This window comes from Falco biarmicus, chromosome 5 (assembly GCF_023638135.1).
Source record: "Falco biarmicus isolate bFalBia1 chromosome 5, bFalBia1.pri, whole genome shotgun sequence".
NCBI classification, from domain to species: Eukaryota; Metazoa; Chordata; class Aves; order Falconiformes; family Falconidae; genus Falco; species Falco biarmicus.
Genome location: NC_079292.1, coordinates 9,280,210 through 9,302,820, shown reverse-complemented (window position 1 = coordinate 9,302,820; position 22,611 = coordinate 9,280,210). Strand labels below are relative to the sequence as shown.

Below are 22,611 nucleotides of genomic sequence, written 5' to 3'. Positions count from 1 at the left end.
ACAGTCTGACATTTGTGGGCAGCTTTTGGAAAAATGATGTTTGTTTCCATGCTAGTAATAACCTTCTCAGTCAATTAGACAGCAGATTAAGAACATTTTTTATATTGCTCCTTCAGATGCTTGGTTTCCAGGGCAGAACCAAAAGCATTTATTTTTTCCCTTTACTGAAATTGCTCCTCTCCTCAGCTTTGCGTCCATGCACCCTATGTGCTATGGAAACCCTACGGAGCTGCCACCTCGCTCCTTGGCCGTGATGCAGGCAGTGGGTTGTGTACACAGAGGCAGCTGCATTTTCTCAAGCTGACGCTTGCATTCACCTTGTGTTGCTACACTTGCCCCTATGTACAGCTGCTCATGCCTCTCCTCATAGAAAGTGGAACTGAGCTTCAATACAAGCATTTTAATGCCCAAGGAATCCAGCTCTCTATTTCTACACAGGATTCCCAATGGGAATGTTAAAACTCACACCAGGTATCGCCTCCCCCATGCTGGGCTGCCAGGTTTCCCTTATGTGGGAGAGAAAAAGCCCTGGTGTCAATGTTGATCTTCCTCCTGCCCCTCCTCACCCTCAGTGGGCTACAGTGGGATCCGGGGACAGGGGAGCACTGCCGCCAGGTGATATGCAAGCTAACCTTGGGGGGACAGGGTGGAGGCAGGGCCAGTGCATGGCATTCTGCTGCTCTATCAAAGGTTCTTCTTCAAGCCTGGTGAAACTGAGACATGCACAAAGGTCCTGCAAAGTCCTTGAGTACCCACAATGGTAAGTGATGTTGATTGCATGGGGTTAATTAACACAAGTATGAACTGAAGCCATTCAGAAACTTTGGACTGCTCCACGGAGAAGAACTCTTTTCTTAAGTCTCAGCATCAAACCTTATTGCATGGAATTGGGACAAATAACATTTTTTCTAAACCTAGAAGTAGTGAGCACCAAGACATGCTCTCCCTGGGCCTCCGTAGGAATTCAGGTACTGATGCACCTTGATTTAGAAGGAGTAGTGATGTGTAAACACTGTTGTTGCATTCATATCTCAGCAGCAATACTCAGCTCTGAGTATACTTGGATTAAAACCCAATAATAAACAGACCTGACTGCAGTGGAGATGCTAATTTGAGTGGTAGAGTTACCTCACTTCTGACAGAAAGTGCTTGATTTTTGATTTTCCAGAGTGAAATCTCCTGTTGCAATTTTGTTGTGATTTCTGCACTCTTAAAGTGGCACAACCTCATCTGAAGTAAGATGGTATATCTTTATCAATTTTCAGTACCTGGAAAGCAGGCGTGAAATATTCATATTTGCTTTGTTCAACCTTGGAATTTTCCTTTTAGGCTGGCGTTACTCCATTAGTTCCCAGCACCCAACAGCTGTTGCTAGGACGGTCAGCAGCAGTTCCTCAAAATATCCCCTCTGTGCTCCCAGCAAAGCAGGAGGTCCTGTGATGCCTGATGAGAGCTAGATGGAGAGACTGTGCTGGGGCATGGCCACTGAGCAAGGCTCATTAGGTTTGTTCAAAGCTTCCATCTATACATGAGGCTTACAGAGGTTTACATGACTCCCGGCTTAAAATAATTGCAATAATCCCTTAGACTGACAACACTGAATTGTTGTATTTCCTCCAACAATAACATTTACTTCTAATGTAATACTCAGCTAGTGGGGTGGGGGGGGGTGGGGGGAAATCAAATGTTTTGTTGTTGTTGTGTTACAGCTATTCTATAGGAGTAGGAAGAAAGGAACGTCACCCAAATCTGCTGGGGCTGGGTACAAGCTGTAATCACTCCAGTGTGCATGTGGGTGTTTGCTCTGCACAGTTTGGGGGCAAGATCTTACCTTGGTGTAAATACAAAGTACTTCTGCTGGACTCGCAGGTGGTTAGTGGGAGGAGAGTCAGCTCCTTCCTATTGTGCAGGGTTAACCTTTTGTTTCATTTCTGTGAGAAGAATACGCTTAGAACATCAAACATCACTTATTCAGTCTTCAGTTAGGATTTACCATACACCTGAATCAGGAAAATGGACAGAGAAGAAAGCTACTTCTTAAGGCAATCAGTTCAATGCAATTTAAAATGCTATGAGGAATAAGAGTAAGTCAGCACTAATCTGTTGGTGTTTGCTCTTTTCTCTCACCCTCAGAGATTCAGGAAGAAAAAGGGTGGTAATGACATGCCATTTCTGGTCCAAAAATGCCCTCCATCCATGCAGCATGGATGAAGCATATCCTCAGGAGCTCCCAGAAGAGGGAGACCCCAAGCAGCTCTGGTGTCCTAAAACGGCTATGCTGTATTGTGGTTCTCTAAGCACATCTCCCAAATGTGGCTCTGCAGTGTGGGTGTTTGGAACTATTAGTAAAAGAGCAGTGTGGCAGGAAACCTGGGCATCCTGGGAGTCTGCTTAAGCCCACTCCTGAGCACAGTCTTCAAGTCTTGAGGCTTATGTACCCTCAAAGAATGTGAATCTTATTGCTTTGCACGTGGTATAACCCATATAATTTTCTAATATGCTATCGCATAAAGACAATGTGGTAACAATGTAGACCACCCAGGCTATTCCAGGACGGATGCCATTATGTTGATGTTATAGTATAAGCATCTGAAATACAGCTCCTAGTGCAAAGGCTACCCTTTTTGGAAAAGAAAGGTACTGCAAAACCTCTGGGCTTAAAACAGGGGGGAAATAGTGGTAATGAGCATGGAGAACCTTGCCAAGGCTGGAAAATGGCCAAAGAAGCTTTGCAATTATTTCAGTGTATGCCAGAAAATGACCCAGTCACTGGCATCAAGAGCATCAGGGAAGTATAAACTAAGCATAAAGGTTGATTTTATGGATGTTTCAGTGGGCCATTAAATCAGTCCATCAAACAATCTGCCTTTTTGCCAGGACTAAGCATGAGCCTAATCTCCCAGGCTGGACCACTCTTAGGTGTAATTGTCTATGGATGAGAGACATCTATGCAGCATGAAGTGGAGGATAATTAAATAAAATAAGGACAGAATCATAGTATAACAGAATGATCAGTGTTGGAAGGGACCTCTGGAGATCATCTAGTCCAACCCTCTGCTAAAGCAGCTTCACCCAGAGCAGGTGTCACAGAGATACGTCCAGGTGGGCTTTGAATGTCTCCAGAGAAGGAGACCCCACAGCCTCTCTGGGCAGCCTGTTCCAGTGCTCTGTCACCCACAAGGTAAAGTTCTTCCTCATATACAGGTGGACCTGCCTGTGTGGCAGTTTGTGCCCGTTGCCCCTTGCCCTGTCACTGGGCACCACTGAAAAGAGCCTGGCCCCATCCTCCTGACACTCTCCCCTAAGATATTTGTAGGCATTGACAAGATCCCCCCTCAGCCGTCTCTTCCCCAGGCTACACAGGCCCAGCTCCCTCAGCCTTCCCTCACAGGGGAGATGCTCCAGTCCCCTCACCATCACTGTAGCCCTCCGCTGGGCCCTCTCCAGTAGTTCCCTGTCTCCCTTGAACTGGGGAGCCCAGCACTGGACACAGTGCTCCAGATGTGGCCCCACCAGGGCAGGGCAGAGGGGCAGGATCACCTCCCTCGACCTGCTAGCCACGATCCTCCTAATGCCCCCCGGGATCCCACTGGCCTTCTTGGCCACCAGGGCACACCGCTGGCCCGTGGGCAACTGGCCGCCCACCAGCACTCCCAGTCCCTTCCCCGCAGAGCTGCCCCCCAGCAGGTCACCCCTGGCCCGTGCTGGTGCTGGGGTTACAGGTGCAGGACCCCACACGGGCCTTTGTTGAACTCCATCAGGTCCCTCTCCACCCAGCTCTCCGGCCTGTCCAGGCCTGGCTGAATGGCAGCGCGGCCTCCTGGGGGATCAGCCGCTCCTCCCGGTTCTGTATCACCAGCAAACTGCTGAGGGTGCCTCTGTCCCCTCATCCAGGGCACCGAGGGAAAGGTTGGGCAGGACTGGACCCAGCACTGACCCCTGGGGAACACCACTCACTATATGCCTCCAGCTGGACTCTGAGCATTGTATAAAGTTTTGAATCTCGGGTAGAATAAGCTGTCAGTGTCACTGGGTCAGTCAGATGATCGTGAGCTGAGGTCTTGCTCCATTTTTAGTATTCATTATGCTGCACATTCAGTCCCCTGCATTTACAAACATAACAGAGATGCCCTGCAGAATGTCATTGAAGCAAATCACTAAAGAATGCCCCTGTCTAAGAATCCCTCATCCATATGAGGGAAGGTAGAGGACGGCGGCAATTCATCCTCCCTTAGTATCCTCCTGGAGGCTGCTGCAGGCTCTGTGGCTCTTGGGGTCATCTCCTGGGTCACCAGCCTCTGAGCACATTGCCTCCAAATCCAGATCCAGCACAGAAAGCAAGGTTCGCTTCTCACAGCATGACTTCAGCTGGACGAAACCTGTTCCAGTCCATCAGACTTCTGAGTGTATCAGCTTTAGCTTTGCTCATAAAAAGTCAACAATAGGATTATTCTGTAAAAATCCAGGGGTTTTATTAGATCTCCATGGGTGTGAAAATTCTTGTTTCAAAAACCATGCACGTCTGTGATAAGGGTATTTGGCAATTGGCTTGTCTGTTGAGACAGCCTGGTTTAAGCCTATCAAGGTTGTGCTGCATCAATGTCATATTGTTGTTAAAATGTTAACCAGAAAGTAGAAAAGATCATTGTCTTTATTCACAATTTGTAATTTTTCTAATCCCTAAATATGAATAGTGTAGCGTTACGTGAGTAGGATTTTTGTTGCAAGATAAATGCCAAAGCTTGAAAGTGTGTTCCTCAGCTCTATATTAAGTGGGGGGAGAGGAACACAGGGTTTATATCCTCTGATGAATGCTTAGTTGTTTACATATCATTATAGCCAGTTATTCTTTTTCAGCAGTAGCCTGTGATCTGGTTCAAGTACTTCCCTCCATGTCTATTCAATTCAGAAATGTCTGTTTTAAGCTGATTTTGCTTAGTTTTAGCTACAGTTGTTTTCTGTCTAATAAAGACATATGTTTTCTACTTTCCCTCTGTTGGGAATTGCTGCCCACTGTGCATTTCCTCTGTCAGCTGGACACCACAATGGGCTGCCTCCGTGTTGCCTTGGTTTATACAGAAGAATATAATTAGCAGAAGGGGTGTAATGGGATGTATTCATTCTGGGTTTTGTCACCTAAGACATACAAATGAAAGAAATACCCAGCAAAAAGAGGAGAATTTTTTAGTATAGTGCAGTCCTGCACAACTGGAAACAAACTTGAGATATCTAGGGAAAGGGGAAAAAAAATGTTGAGCAGAGCTTGGACACAGAACATCCTTTCTGCATGCTGCAAACAAGCGACTTCAGAGCCTGTTGCCAGCTAGAGCATGTGTGTGCTTGTGTGGTGGCTATCAAATGGAATAAAATCAGACGTCAGTAAACCTCAGTGGTTTACCTTCACACAGAGTATAAACCAGTAACCGTCTCCTTCTTAACAACAGAACAACTACAAATATCTTTCTGTGTTAAGTCCCCCATGACAAGTTTCTCTCAGGGCGGCAGGGTGGTCTGCCACTTCCCTGAAGTCTTTCATAACCTATAGTGATATTATTATTGTTATTATTGTTATTGATGTTGTTATTATTATTATTACTATTATTACTATTTTTGTTTTCAGCTTGCCGGTACTGCCTTTCCCATGTGTCAGCTCAGAGGGTCTTGGGGCAGCAAATCGGTATGTCAAGCACACAGTAAAGCATAGGGCTAATTAAACCTGAGCCCTGCCCAAGGAGGGACATGCAGACCCACGGCGCAGGGCAGTGCTGGGCCTCCCCCCTTCCCACCAGCAGGCAGTCCCCATTGAGAGCAGCTGGGCACTGCTGGCCCTGCCTGCCCTAGGGTGAGATGCCATGAGGTGCCCCAGAACACTGGTGGCTGCTGGTGCGTGTCACTAGCACACTAGTGCCAAGTGACATAGGTCCTTCATGGGAAGTACACCCTGAAACCTGGGGTAAATCACCTGGGGGATGTGCCCAGCCCAGCTAGTGACACCTTCGTGAACCAGACTGTGACAGGCGTGGGAGCAGAGGGGCAGGATGGTGGTACAGCTCTCATGGGGGGAACTCAACAAGCTGCAGTTTAGAATCACATGCTGCAATATAAAAAAAAGAATAATTGTAGGGATTTGCCGCCCTCTGGCAGGATTTTCTTACAGCTCTGATTGATAATCTGTGAACTGCGAGAGCAGTGCTCAGCAACAATTCTCCAGCACAGCAGGGTCTCTGCGTTTCCCAGTTGGTTGTTGGCAAAGCGGAGCAGACTGCTGGGCACCGCTGCTGCAGCCTCCCTCCCTGCAGCTCTCCTGGGAAGCCAGAAGCACATGCTGGTCCCAGGCAGGGGCTGGTGTAAGGGGCAGAGCTACTGGGCTGGCAGGAGCACCCTGCCTCTCCTCTCCATCCCTCTGGGGTGATGGGGCAGCAAGCCTGACTCTCTAAAGCTGGTCCTTTCATTGGTTGTCTCCTCACGAGAGCAAGTCCCCACCTTCCAGCTTCAGCTGTACAGCCTTCTAGTGAGAAAATTCAGTTTGGCTTCTAATGCTGAAAAGCCCTGAACAGCTTTGCTGAGTTTAGTTTCTAGGTATGGTATACACTTTCTGAGAGATACTCAGCAAATCCTGCTGAAGAAAAACAAGGAGGACTCAAATACAAATCCATTATCATCCCTGCTGGTTGGTTGAAAAGCACTGTGGGATTTCCCCAAGGTTTTGAATGCAGGGAGGTGCCTGGAATTAGAAAATGGGTGAGAATATCTCTCACTTACATATAAGCACGTAGGTTTTGCTGTATATATGGTTTCTTTTCTGCTCAATACACACATAACTGGCTGGGAACTTCTGACTAATGATTCTGCTCATAGCAGTGGCCACAGGCCTTAACATCAAAGTCCACATTGCACACTGCAGTGCTGTGTAGAGCTATTGGAGCTGGTCTGGAAGGTGCTAGCTCCATGTGGTAGTGCAGCCAGGCTAATAAATAGCTCCGAGCAAGCATGGATCTGCTTTCTTGCTGTCAAGAGTTGAACTTGTATCCCTTTATGGTACTGCACAATGACAATGAAATATGTGTCCTTGTTTAGAGCTATTTGGAGTATCTCTGGCTGGCACTGTACTAGACAGGTCAGGATGTTCATGAAGCTGTGAAAATGGTGATAAAAGCCAAGGTTTGATTGTATAGTTACCTATATATGGCTAGTTATTATTGCAAGAGCTTGAAGAATAAGGAAACCCTTCCTTCATCAACCTTTCCAATTGCAACAGCCACAGACACTAAGACACTCTGGGGCCCACTGAAGTGATGGCAACATTCTTGATGATTTCAGTAAGACCTGGACTGATGAGACAAGCAACAGTGGTTACACTGACTGTCACAGACTTACTTAGCTGGGAATCTTACCCCTTTCTTTGAGTTAGATTGTGCTCACTCTGCTTCTTCAGTGTCTGCATGGGGGATACCTTAGAAGTGGCTGATACCAATTCATATAGCTAGATATGGAAGAAGTTACTAATGCCTCTTCTGTTATGTTCTACAGACAAACTGGAAGGTCTGCCTAATAGTGTCTCTTAAGTCATGAAAGCATGGGTACCTGAAGATGGGACACTGTTATGGACTGTTCACTTTTCAGCCCCTGGCATGGCTGTGCATAGCACCCATCCAGACTTCCCTTGCTGTGAAACCAGCCTGACCACCAGTCTGGGAGAGCAAGCCGTCCATAGCTGCCTGGAACCACTGACAGACCTGCGGTTCCTGACGTATGATGTCGTACTGAACTTGAAAATATCCATATGATTGGAAGTCCATTAGCTAAAGCAAGAGGGCAGACACATCTCAGGAAGTGCCTGTTAGCGGTGGCCTACCCTAGAACTTCAGTTTGCAAACTCATCTGGAAAAAGACGGCTGTGACATGAACTGTTACATCCCAGCTAAAGGCTTCAGTGCCTTAGCTGTTGTAGTCTGAGAGCACTGGGGAGTTTGGTTGGCCCACAACTGGGATGCAAAAAATGTCTACAGAAGAAAATCCAGGAAACTCATAAGCAAAATGGAAGGGAGTATTTCAGCAAATGATGTTGAATATTTCACCAGAGTTTCCTCTGAAGAAAGTGCAAAAGCTTTTATGAAGGAAACAATTGAATTAGGAATGAAAAGCAGACCAAAGGGCCTGTGGGGATACTATTTATACCCTGACTGTCATAATTACCATTTCTGTGATCAGAACTACGCTGGTTCCAGCCCAGAGAGTGAAGTTTTGAAGAACAATGAACTTTCCTGGCTCTAGAACAGCAGTGCAGCCCTGTATCCTTCCATTGGCACTAAGAAACCCCTTGGAAACAGTCAAAAATATTTTGCATTTTTCTCACTTTTCTCAGTTTTGGTTGGATGAATCCATAAGGATTTCCTCCGTGACATCCCAAGATTATGCTTTGCCGATATTTGTGTATACTTGACTAGGTTATAGCGATGAACCTTTATTATTTGTCTTTATGGTAAGCTTTTGCTGGAACAGCGTGGGCTGCATTTATGCTTTAACCATGCTTGCAGATGGTACATGAGGATGGAAAACCTCCTACTTGGGCCAGCTCTGCGGGTTCATGTTAATTGTCCACATGCTTTAAAAAGCTCAGTGTACCAAAGAAAAAAAGCAGCCTCAAACACATTTTTTTTTTTTTTTGCTTTAATTCATCACTGTGCCATACTTAAACATGCATTTGAATGGATTAAAAGGATTTCAGCAATTTTATGTAGTATGTAGGAGGCAGTTATTATGTTAATCCTCCCTGATGTACTTTCTTCTGCTCAGGTATGCAATCACTAACTAATCCCCTCATAGCTGCCCCTTTTATATAAGGGAAACTGAGGCGGGGATGTTAGCAACTTGCTTAGTGTTACATCAGAATGGGAAATTGAAACCAGCAGTCTTTCTGCATGCCCCTATCTCAAAAACTGAATTTAGTCCCATACCTACCTCGGACCAGTCAAATGGTACACCAGAACCAAGGAGTGCTGTTCACATCAGCTGAACACACACAAATATTTTCAAGATCAGTGCCTTACCCTAGTCCTTTATGTGATTCTGGATATCCTCCCAGAAACTGGATGAAGACAGTATGTTTCCTGTGAAAAAGCAGCCTAAACTATCTGTCAGAGCCCTGGCTTCATTCTCCCCAGTGGACAGTGACTACACTACCAACAGGTCTCAATTTCTGTGGTTCAGAGTTTAGCAAGTATGCTGTATTCACTTTTTAAAGCCAATGTTCAGTCTTTCAGCCCAGGTGCAGAGTCTGAAGCCAGGACTCTGTCTGGGAAGGAGCATTAGCTCCCTGTCCTCTTAGGTCCCACTACCCTCCTAAGCGCTGCCATCACCCACTACACTTCCCAGTAAGGGGTTATGTTTCTCTGTCTTGAAGGCAAATGCCTATTCTTAGGCATTAAAGGAGGTGCAGACACCTGCTTTGGTGGTTTGATGCAGCTTGCCCTTTAGAAGAGGACAGATGGACACCAATAACTGCCGCAGGCTGCTGTGCAACCCCTTTGCCATTTTATGCCCAGTTGCTGCCTCTTTTCCCCTTCAGGCAACTAACTCCTGTGATGTTTTTCTACTTTGGTTCTTGATGTTCTGTGGCCCTCGATCTCCCTTAAATCAATGATGATGTCTAGGGAGTCACTTGCGTATCAGTGGTCTTTCACATCCAGTGCTTGTGGCACAGTAATTGACTTGTTGCTGATCCATAATCACTGTTCACATTAAGGATAAACATCCAAGCATCAAATACTCTCTCCTTACAGCCCACAATATGAGGAAAAGGTACAGTGAAAGATATCTCTCTGAAACAAACCTAGAAAGAGCACGGAAATTGAAACTGAAATTCTTAAGGTTTGCCAAGTGTTGCATTTTCCCTTTCATTTAAGGTTGTACAATGCCAACACTCTCCCTCCTATAGTGTGTGCCTATTTTCAGTCATTTTTTCTGAGGTTTCTATAAGAATCTGAGTGAGCTCCTAGGGAAAGCAGCAAGAACAATGCATGCCTGTGGAATCAAAGCTTTCAAATTGGAAAGGGACTGGAAAACAGCTGATTGACACAGCAAAATGGCTCTCTCCTTCCCCTTATCAGCAAAAACAGAACTGAGGAAAGGCTCTGGGGAGTTCTCATGTTAAAAATCCCACTTTAATGCAAAGTTTTTAGTTGCTTCTAGTAATGGATGAGATATAAAATAATTATATTTTGCATCAAAAGAAATTAAAATGCAATTCCTTCCCAGTGTTTGTTCACTTGCTTATTACCAACACCTCAGGAAGCACCTAAGTTTGCAACTTTTGTTTAATAATCTCTGTACTCTAGACAGCAAACCTGTAGCCACAATAAAATATTGTTCTTAGGGACCAGAATGAAAAAAAAATGTAGTCCAAGGGAAGTCACAGAACAAACCACTGGATTATTTTAGAAAGGCTGTGAAATGCTGAATTAGCCTGACAGTGCTGGCTTTACTCTTTTCTCTGTAGTAATATCTTATTAACACTATTGGAGAGAGTGCCCTGGGAGCTGCAGGCATTCTTGTTTGGGAAGACTGAACTGAACTTCTTCAGAGGTACACCTGTGCCTGATTTAAATGCAATGTGTAAGATCCTCATTTTATCCTATGAATAGACACTGTCTGATCACACCAGTTCTGAGCAGTTGGTACCAACAGAGCTGACTGTTTAACTTGCTGTCCCCCAGTCAGGATGACCATGGAACATGGTCAGTTCTTCCTGGCTCAACAAGGCCTTGTGAGGCTCACAGGCAACCAGCGGTAGGGACGGAAGCCAATGGCTAATACCAGACATTTCCTCACGATAGCTCCTCAATAGTTATCATCCTGGTCAGAATCCTTTCCAGCTGAATAAAGCACTAGGAAATCAAGTAGAGTCTGATTAGCACATCAGTCAGACCAGCTTAGGTGTACCACTGGTGCCCAGCAATTTGTCAGGTTATTTATTCCTGTGTGCGAGCAAGTAAAATGAAGCAAGCTGTTGAGATCAAATGGAGAGTTTTTGTATTACATGGTATCAGACCTAGACACTGAAATCAGAGATTCATTTCTGGGGCTCCATCATGTCCTGGAGCTTTCAGACAGCCACACATCTAACTTTGTCATGAGAAAAGACTTTGCCCATAAATCTGTGTGAAATGGGTGTTGTGTGCTGCTTTTCTCCTGCAAGATAGTATAGAAAACCCAGCCAGCATGAGAATGAATGGCTGAAAGTAAGTGTTCATTTGTCCTCAGCAAATTCAATTACTTCAGCTAATTTTTTTAAATATTCAGCTGTGGTTTCTATTGGAGTCAAACAGGAGGGTGAACTTCCTTCCAACTCAGTCAAGTGACAAAGGCAAGGTCTGGAACATCTCCATCAACTCAGGACCCCCAGTCTTGTCACACAGCCATGCTATCATCACCTGTGTTTCTAGCATGCGTCACGGCTTGTTTGTAGATCTACAGACTGTGGTGTTTTCTGGGGAGAGCAAGTTGCCAAAGTACTTTACACCTCAGTTGGGTTACATTTTCTGTATAAAACTTCCTAATAATCCTTTAAATTAGTCAGATTTAAGTTATCCTGGATGAATTCGTTAATGCAGGCTGCTTACATATTGCATATTTTTCATAATGTGAAAGGTAAATGTAGAGTGATTAGCTTCACATCAGCTAATTTTTTTTTTCTACCATGTACAGAGCAATTGGACAGAAGTTCAAAAATTAATTGATTCTGAATTAGGGCCCTACATTACCACTGTCACAGCAGCAGCTGAGCTGTTCAGCAGGCACCTTTGTTGGGACAATGCATGATGTGTGTTGGGACAATGCAAGAACCTGGAGGGCCTTGGCTTCTGGACAGATGCCTTGGAGGATCAAGGATTTATTGTGAGAAGAGAAGCATCAAATGAAGATCTGCAAATCATGGCAGAGACATTTGTCTGCCACTGTTACCAGGGTTATGAAGGAACTGACTGTGGGCAAGTTAAAGGTGCTAATGACCATCCAGGGAGCTCTGCAGACTGTCTCACCCAGAAGATTTGCAGTGATCTGCCTGCTTCCTTTGCCTCTGATGCATCCTCACTAATGACTGTCTTAGTCAAAGGGCTGGTTTCAGTCAGTTAAGGGGGATGGTAAAGCAGATCCAACAAAAAGCCTCACATGATCTACAGCTGGGGACTGGGAATGTCATGGTTCCAGACACAACCCAAACCCTGCAGCTGTGCCCTGAGGTTTAATGTCGATAAGGCATGGACAATGTGGCCCCCTGAGTCCAAAACACACAGGTCACAGAAATATGTCTGGCCCTTGATCCCGTCTGCCGAGGTTAGGCTGTTTAGGAGGCTAGAAGCCAGGTTTCTGCCCAGCTGACAGCCACAACCCAGACAGCAGAAGCCTACTACTACTGAAAAATGTAGCGTGAGGTTCACTTTTTCCCTTTGTAAAGAGAGGAAGTGTCTACCCATATCTGCCTCTTACTGGATGGCATACTGGATAGAGCATCCTCCCAGAAAATGAAAGATGAGGGGAGGTTTCTAGTTTCTTTTCCATTTGAGTGAGTTCAAGCCCATGATTTCCTCTTTCATGTCCTGCATGATGGAGGTATTCATGCTTTGAGCCCTCCACAAGGTAGAAAGGAATGAAAGAGTCAGGAGATCAGGAAGCAAAAGTATTGATTAGTGTACTTACTGAGAAAGGAATCTGTATCTTCTAATCCAACAACCAAGGGTCTCCCTGTGTTTTTTTACATTTTAGCTATTTAAAATAAAATTAACAAGTAGTGCTGGGAGCAGGAACTCCATCCAGGTCTACTTCCATCCTGAATCTATGACAATAATACAATGACTTTTAAATTTAAAGATAATGAAAGCACCCCCAGGCTATTTTAGAGGTGTAATCAACAAGTTTATCATCTTCAGCAAGAAACTTATTTATGTTCCAACTGCCATTGTAAGATCTGTCCTTTGAAGGGGGGTCGAAAGGCTCCCAGGGCTATCCTTCCAGTCAGCAGGGAGAAGAATGTTTTTCTAGAGATGACCATGAGCAGAAGGAATACCTGGCAACTCTCCAGGGCACTCGGTGAACCTCTAGTTTCTCAGCTTCCCAGCTTCCCAGGGACTAAGTATTCCTGAAAGAGAATTTACTTGAATGAAGCCATTACAAATCATTTGGTATAATGTATATATACCAAATGTATTGTACAACACCGATATATATGGCATATATACACCAATGTGTTATATAATAATATGCGTGAGAAGATGTATATGCACACATATAATATATATGTGAAATAATTGTGTCTTTATATTAGAATCTCTGTAGCTGGAAAAACAATAGACAAATAGCCATAAGACAAATAAGGAGTCTATGAGACCTGTGCTGAGTTCCCTGCTCTTTTTCTATTTGACCCAGGCAAACGTTTGAAACATACCATCCAGTCCCCACTGGCCTCCATTATCCTGTTTTTGTCCTGGGACCATAAAGAACCCATCAGGCTTAGACCTTCATGGTTTTGCACCTTTTAGCAACTTTTCATTCTTCAAACATATGCTATTATCCACATATCTAACCTCAGTGAGCTATTGCCATAATAACTGTGCTAGACAAACCAACTGTAAGGTGAACAAACACTATGTTACTAGAGCTCTTGAAGGCAAGTGAGAAAAACTTTCATTGTAGAAGACAACTCCATTGTAGAAAGAAATATTTTAAATTCCATTTAAGCTAGGGGGGAGTATGACTAAACCACAGTCAATCAATAAGAAGTAAATTGAGTTTAGAATGATCCTCCTTTAAAAAAAGTAATAAATTCAGGCTATTTCTTTCAAAAACTACATGCAGGAGATGCACTAAAATTTTTCTAAAGCATATTTTTGTAGTGAAGAAAACTAGAGATAATTTGATTGGTTATTTTTTTTAATGGAACAGCTTTCTCAGAAAAAATGCAGTTTGTTAAAATCAAAGTGCTGTTGTGGATTTTTCAAGGGAAAGGCATAAAAATGATTCATTTGACATTCTGCTTGTGCTGTAGGACTGGAGTACATGCTAATAGGAAACAAAATGTCTCTTAATGTTTTCTGAGTGGCCTTGGATTAGCTGTTAGTTTTGACCCTTCTTGCTGTCTTCATTAAGGTCACAGCTTACTGCTCATAGTAACTAAACAACAGGAAAGAGAACCAGTGTTTTATAAAACCAAATTTCAAACTCTTCTGTGAATATGTTAAATTAGTCACTGTCTGTAATGCATTAATGTGTTTTATATAAACGTTATGATATTCCTTGGTATCCAAACATGCACCCAGGTACCCAGGGCCAGATTTTTCCTGCCCAATATATATATTGAATTGGAACAATTAAATTAGAAACTAACATGTTAACCTGGATTTTTGTTTTTTCTCCTCGGGTTTCCTGTTGGCTATGTTTTGCAATCCTCAACTGATGTGTGGGTATTTGTAAATTTATTTCCAGGGATCTAACCATCATATAAGCATCCTATAATGAATCAGGCTACTGAGACTTCAGACTGTGGGTTCCTCTCAGTGTCCATATCATTAAGATTTAGACATGCCAAAACTGAGCATTATGGTAACTAAATTATTTTATGGATTTCAGTAGCAGTTAAACACCTAAACAGGCCTGAAAATTTGCACCTGGGCTCTCAGCAGCTGCATGGTTAAAACTTTCACACATGGTATGCAGAAGATAATGCAGCATGTCAGAATGAAACTGACAGTGGAAAAAATTACTCTAGTTGTAGGCTTTTTCCCTGCAGAGGATTGAAATTCATTTTATCTTGTTGAAATGGTAGTGATAAAATTAACTAATCTCTGTACATCCATGAGAATGAATGCTTTTAAGTATAATAAACAAACTTTCTCTTATTACAGTACAAATTGTGACCCTTCCTTTCATGTTTTGTGAGGCTAAAAATTTCTTAGTGGTATCACGTGAAAATAACAATATATGAAACAAAAATCAGAGGAGAGATGATAAGCACAGAAATATTCAGTCAGTGCTTTTGATGGTCTGACCCAAAGCCATATGACAAAGTCACTGGTAAATTTCCCTTAGTCTCGATAAGCCTTGCATCGAGCCTTCCAGGGAATTACACCACAAGGATCTTGAGGCCTTGATAGGTGCCTCTTCCATGCTAGAACATTCCTAAAATAAATCAGAAGGCATGCATTACAAGCAAAAACAGGTTTGGAAGAAGATTGTGTAGGCACCTAAACATAAAAGATACCTTAAAAGCATCTAAAATAGTTTATAAGCTGTTAAAGGTTTTGATAGGCTACTAAGCATTTAGAAAACCTATATGATTTAACTTTTTAGATTTTTTGATTTAGATTTTTAGATTTTTTAGATAAAAATCCTATGTGATTTAGTATTTGACAATATTTACTGATATAAGGTGTGAGAATAACCTTAAATGTTCTTTCACCTAGCCAGAAGATTAACAGTCAGCTAAAAACCTGCATATCTCTCATGAATAATAAATCATGTACAATTTTCAGTACATTTTGTCTTTTAGCAGAGGCAACCAAGGTTACTGAAATGGGTTTGTAGTTGTGAATGAGAACAGAACATAAGGAAAAGTGCTCTGACATTATTACCTGCTGATCACCCTCCTAGGCTTTTCTATGAGTCACTTTGAAATGGGAAATCTGATACTAATTCTGAATTTCAGGTTATTTGGAATTTCCATTTGTAGTAATCCTCTGGTATTGACATGTTGTACCACATTTCCCACTGCCTTTACGTTGACAAAGATATCTTCTCTTTTTGTTTCTATTTACTGGCAAGGGACAAATGTTTGAAGCTGGCACCTGGTCGCAGTCATACCGTGAAGGGTCTGTAAAATTCATGGCCTTCTTCCTTCATCTAGATCCAATCAGGCAAAGCCCCATCTGCATGTGTAGCCAGTTAGGTGGTACAGATCCAAGTGACAGCAAGGTTAAGTTAGTGTTTCAAATTAAATCAGAAATTCTGATCTCGTGTAGGCAGCCCTTGTCCCAGTCATCCTAACTTATTCAGTACTAAATTATTTTCCTCCCATTAGCCTCGAGGCAGCTGAAGGGTAATGCTGCACCTTCTTGCCCATTTCTGCTGCTTGATCTTACAGACAGGGATTTTTCTTTATCACTCAACCAGTTCCAGATGTCTGGATGTTGATCTTAATCCCAGGCTGGAGCTTTGCTGCAAATCATTTTGACAGTCAAGTGCAAAATAGATTTGCCTTGGCATAATTCTGGTGCCTAACTCCCTGAAATGATGGTTAAACTCAGCAATAACACTGTCACATATAGCATTTTAAACACTGTACAGATTGCCTTGCACATTCATTTTTAATTGAATTCTGTATTGAAATTGATGGGAATAGGACTCCTAAGTACACTTAATGAGTCAGATTAATAGGAGTTTGTTTCTACTATTCACGTTTTTGTGTAGAGGGGATTAAAGAGTAACTACTTGCCTGAGCCCTAGTACTCTCAGTTATGACAGATTATGCTTATATTGAAAAATTTAATCACCATTGTCATTGTATTGAGAATAATGGAACAAATTACAGATCACTTGTATCTTCTTGTGTATACTTCCTCCTTGTGCTCCACTGGTGGAAGTCTGAGGTATGTAATTTTCAGTAAATTACAGTACTACAGTTAAAACTTAATTTATATTGAACCATAACCTGCTGAATTAGTCCCTCAATTTGCTACTGGGCTCCCACTTTAACATAGGATTTTCTGAACCGGTGTGTCTTTAAAAAAAAATAAAAATAAAAATTCAGAGGTACTGTGGCTTTCCTCTGTTATATGAGCTTGGCCAGCTGGGTGGCTTACTTAGATCACTTCACAAACTGGTATACCATACAAACTCCCTACAGAAAATGAAATCTCAGCTACACATGACTTCCTCAGCACTTAGAAGTGAGATATTAATTGTTGTTACCCCTGTTCTTCTGATTCTTTGGGAATTTGTGTATGTGTTTTGCCTAAAAATGTGTTTTGAGGGAGTGGAAAAGGAGAAATTTGGTATGAACTAGAACAGAGCTGATGATAATCACTCATCAATGCACATGCCAGGAGATTTGGATTCAGGTTCTTTTCTTGTTTTGACAGAAGTGTCACACCACCACCCTATCCAAAAAAGATGTTTCAGATCCTTATTCAAACAAGATTTGTTGTTCAGCACATGCCTCTCTATAAGGTAAAGGTAAGCCTCCTGAACAGAAAGTCAACACTCTGCCATTCCAAGGATAGTAAACCTTATGTCTTAATTATTGCAATGAATCTATGTTCTGCTAGGATTCTGGGTAAACAGTAGTTCTTGAAAGAGGAGCTTATTAGCTCTTCCTGACATCTGTGTTTCTGCAAAATTTCTCTCTCAGCAGACATGCAAGATTATGTTGAAATCTTCCAGGCTGCAGTTGCACCTTAGATGTGACTGTGGAAAACGTGGCGCTCTCTTTAACCCTCACTGGACCTGGCTGGTGAAGGCTTGAACACTAATTCTCTGAAGATCTGTTCAGATCTGGAGCAGCTCTGCAGTTGCCTGCTTCACGGGGAATTTGATCTTCAGCAAAGAAAAGCCTAGCCTTTTTCCAGATCTTCAGGCACAGGTCATCAAAACGATCACAGTACCGAAGGCGGAGGCTTTCCTAGTCATCGCTGTATCTGTCAGAGCCATCCATGTTAAACTAAGGGGACAATGGCTTGTGTCTCCCAGAGAGTGGCAGAAGAGATGGCAGCTGAGCATCTAGGGAAAAGTCCTTAGTTTAAAAGACTGAATTTCTGAAATAAAGACTAATACATGCCTCTGCTACCATGAAAATCACCCTTTATTAGAAAGCAACACAGACTGAAGTAGCATTCAGTTAAAGCAACATGATACAAAAGATTTACTCATAACTCCTGGGAGGGAAGAAGTGGGTGTTTCTATAGATGGCAAAATCCTTTATTATACTTTCTTATTACACATTTACTTACACTTTTTAATATTCTGCATTGTGATTTATTGTATTCTAAATATAAAAAAGGATCTAAATCTATTAAAGTCAGAAAAGGCTTTGGTTATGTTTTGAATGAATACAGGATAAAAGAAAATGTGTGATTTAAAGCCTGGTCTTGCTTTTATCTAAATGACAGTTAGAGTTTCTGGCTGGTATAATGAAATATATCACCATGCTATATCACATATATACATATACAACATAGACTTCAGTAGCAGTGACTTGCTTGCATGACAATGTGGAGCAGATGGAGAAAACTTAGCATGGCTCTACTTAGGTCCAGAAAGAAGATGTGTACACTGAAGAGCAGCAGCCCCAAGCCAGTTCTGCTTTGTTAGGGAACTGAAGGAAACATAGGAAAAATTACAGTCAGAATTACCAGGTTTACAAAAGTTTCCTAAAATATATAGATGTTAGAGGCAGGTCTGACATTAGCCTTCTCAGAAGTTATGAAACAAGTCCAGGCAATGCTTGTTTGTCTCCTAAGACAAAGTCTGTGTCTGTTACCAGAGAAAGGGCAAATTCTGGAGCTTTCCTTGCCTTCCTTTGCCACTCTAATTCTCCCGAGACCATTCACCTCCCAGGCCTTGAGTTTCATTAGAATATTTGTCTGGGACAGCACCCTCTCGAATATTTTGAGAAGCAGAACTGAAAAGAGAAAGGAAACAAAAATACAACTGTGCTATGCACATGGGTGATGTCCACACCTGCTGTGGAACTGGGCTTCACAAGGGATGCAGTCCACTCCCACCAAGAGCTAGCAAAATCCTTCCAGTCACTTTGACAAAGAGTGTCAAACTTCCATCCAAGAAGGACTCTTAAAACTTCGTTTTGATTCATTATGATAACTAACACACATCTGTGAAGGATAAAAAAGGCTCAAAATGTAAAATTTGGCTCCACATTTTGACTCTTATTCCTAAAACACATGTTGATCAGGTCCATAGTTTTTTGATTTTTTGGGTTTTTTTAAAACCTTCAGAATGTTTGCTCTAGCACTTGTATTGATTATATCTAGTCCATAGGAACACTTAATGTCAAAGAGCATTACAGAAAATGTGCTATCTTTCTGAATTTTAGCTAGCTGTTTGATGTATAACATTGGCAGTTCAAAGCTCCTGCTGAATTTTTAAACCATTGGGAAAATATATCAGAGACTTCAGTGGGACTTCTCTGATTTACACCAGCTGGGAGTTTGACCCTGAGTCTTTTAGAACAGGCTAATTGCCAATCAATAAGAAAAACTTTCAGTCAGTATGTGAAAAATAACACTCAACTGCCAGTTCAGTCCCAGGCTTTTCCGGTGGAATTTTTGCAAAGAAAATTGTCCCAACATTTTCAGCGGCTGCCCAGTTACAGGTTCTGCTCACAGCAGCTGCTGTGGCCTCATATGCTTGTGGGGCAGATGGGGAGGGAGCCAGGGAAGTATGTGAAAGTGGAAGAAATGGGAATACAGCCATATGGGACTTATGTGCTGGGATCATTTCTCTCAGCAGATGGATAGGGAAAGGCAAAGGATTGACTATCAACATGGAGCCAAAGGAAGGGACTGTGTCAAACTGATATCCCACACATGTCATCCTAGGAGCTGCTATGCGTCATAACAGGTCTTAGCATAACAGTGTACCTAAAATTAGTACCAGCTCTCTGATGTTAACCAGATTCCTAAATAAGCACAGGAACAAGGGTGGTGCCAGTAAAGGACAATCTGTGTAGGTTGTTGACGTACTGATGCTCAATGTGTGGACCAAATACATAACAAACAGATGCAAAGGTCAAAGACCCAACCTGAACAGGCCCTCAGCACAAGTCTGGCCAACATCTGCTCCCACCGAGGGTCCAGAGCATCACTAAGTATGGGCTCCTATCAGAGGTGCTGATAACCATCTTTTGAGTAACCACCTCAAAAGTATTTATAGCATTTGTTGTAAATGGTTATAGTATTTGCCCAGGACCTGAGGCCAATCTTAGCAGCAAGCTGTAGAATTTAGCTTTCTTCTTGCTTCTGCTGCCTATAGTCCTAACATTTTATCTTGCCAAATTGATAGATTGCATGGTATTCTCAGTAAAGCAGAATGTTCAAGGTCAAACAGAAGACCTAACATATTCTTAGGCCTGGTTTTCTACTTTTCCCCATTGTCTGTGTATATGAGGCTGCTGGTGAGCTGCTGTCATCAGACACCCCAAAAATGGCACAGTAAGCCAGTAATATTGTTTATTTAATCTGCTCTTGCTAATAATTTTTTTGGTCATATGGAGGATAGATGGGAAAGACCATTTGCAAGATGGCACACTGGCACCTCCCAATCTTGGATTCCTACCTCCCAGCAGCTTGGCTTGCGCAGCAGGTCTGCTGTTCTTGGCTAGGTCTGGAGCAGCAAGCACACAAATGGCCCAGGTGGAATTATCTGTTTTTAAACCAATTTCTGCATCAGCAGAAATTGGAAGCTGATCTGTATCTCAAAAAGAGCATCAAATCTCTGTCATACCTACTCCCAGACCAAGCTCACATCCCATTTCCCTGAAGTTAAAGCTTTACTCAGACAAATCAGCGCCAGGTGGATGAATTTCCTAGAATGTGCATTCATTAGTTACTGCTGGCGTAGCACACTGAAGGTGGAGAGTGCTACAAGCAAGTAATAATGCTACTAATATGTACTATTATTAAGGCTATTAAAATACCAACTGGCACTGCAGAAAATCTGGTGTCATTACATACATATTAGGGCTTTTAATGAACCAGCAGAGTGACTGCTTTTGTGCAATCTTGGCAGACAGAGTTTTAGAGGAACACATTCACTTTGCAGCTCTGTAGTAGTGCCGGGACTGTACTCTGTGGTGGGATGTGCAAGCAGAGCAGCAAGGGCAGCGGTGAGCATCACCGTGGAGCCAGGCCCCTGGTGCAGTGCTGCAAGCAGGCTGTGCTCTCCGGGGCTGCCTGCACCCTGGCTCACAACACTGCCACCCCCTACATGCATGTGAACTCCTGGGCAAGGAAAGGAATGGCCATGCATGCACCCAAGCTGTTTCCAGATGGACTGTCTGAACCGTGCAAAGCTTTGGAGGAAAGAGGAAGGTGAGGGTGAGATGTGTCCCCTGGGCTCTGAGGCCCCATCTGCTCTGCAGTGGGTTGAGGCATCGGTAGGTGAGTTGCTGGGCTACTTGGTGGTTGCCATCAGATAACTCTTTGGCTGGTGTATTGGCAGCCAGCTTTGCCAACTCCTGCACATTTACCCTTGCTCTTCAGTACCTGGAGGATTTCCTCCAGTGCTGGCTGGCAAAATAGAGCACAGAAGAAATAATAGTTTTCATTTATGAAGGAGAACATTTGGCGGGGGTTAGCTTGTAGGCAGATTTCTCCAAGCATGACCACTTTTTCCGACTGCAGATTTTGTCTGGCATTTCTATTAATGTTCATGGCTACAGAGAAGATCAGATAAGTCACATTTAGTCATTGAATCTGACCCTTGCAAGAAACAGCATGTCTCTTTTGTGCATGCTGCAGATCCAATGTATCCCAGACACAGTAAATGTTCTCTGCAGATCAGCTACAAAACTTCTGCCCCAGAAAGCCAACACTTCCCAGAGGTGCTGGACCACTGCTCAAGCCACACTAGGTTTAACCTATGTGTTGTGGGGAAATGATTGAAAATGCATAAAGCCAAATGTCAGTAAGAACTTAATGCTTATTGTTTTTAATCGTTGATGGCTTTTAAGTCACTTGCATCATGATTCCAATAAATATCTGCTCTTTTATAGCATGTCCAGACCGTGAACCTTGAAATGCTTTACAAAGGCCAGAAACAACCATTTGACAGATAGTCAAATTGTAGTTCAAAGAAAGTCTTACAGCTGGCTGGTGGCTGAGCCAAGAATAGGACAAGAGCCCCTGGACCGCAAATGAGCATGCTGCTCCCAAAGCCAAGGGATGAACAGGATCCTGCCTTACCACAAACTATTGCAGCTGTACATCCTGCAAAAGAAGATATTCTCAAGCACAGCACAAGGAGGGCCCAATGGACAAATGCTCCTTGCTCTGTCTCAGAAATCTATAATGTTTCCTTTGGGGTCTTTCTCATGCTTTTTTCAGTGCTTGCAGTCAAAAGCGCTGGCAGAGTTCTTGTCATATCAGTGCAGTTATGATAGCATACAGCTGTTTAACTCCTGATCCTATGTGGTCTCAGCAAAAGCAGCTAAGCTGAGGAATGGTACCAGAAATTACTTATGGTCTATCTCTACTGGGCACTTTCATTCATTCATAATAAATAAATAAATAAATAAATGAAATAAAATAAAATAATAATGACAGACTTGCATAAAAAGAGCTAAAACATGAACTGCAATCAGCAGGGTTCTTCAGAATTTGCCAAGTGAAGCTCTGAGCAGTTTATCTGTCTTAGCTGGTTTAGCTAAACTACATCACATCCTTTCTTGAATGCTTTTTAACTGGTAAAAGTAGGTTTCATTCAGCTGTTCCCCCTTTACTCCTGGAGTGACTTAAAGCAACTTGAACAAAGGACCTTTACTTTTGAATAAAAGTGCCACATGAGGGTTTTGATATAGTCAGTTCCACTCTAAACACGCACCTTTAG

At 42.9% G+C, this 22,611-nt stretch overlaps 1 protein-coding gene across 1 annotated transcript; it reads left to right on the top strand.

Moving 5' to 3' along the window:
* Nucleotides 1-7,590: 7,590 nt before the first annotated feature.
* HYAL4 (hyaluronidase 4) lies at nt 7,591-12,132 on the top strand. The gene is given in 8 exon segments (XM_056339516.1): nt 7,591-7,726; nt 7,729-7,776; nt 7,779-7,817; nt 7,820-8,334; nt 8,336-8,482; nt 10,499-10,562; nt 10,565-10,584; nt 11,707-12,132. Coding segments are annotated over 8 exon segments (1,395 nt in total).
* The last annotated feature ends 10,479 nt before the right edge of the window (nt 12,133-22,611 follow it).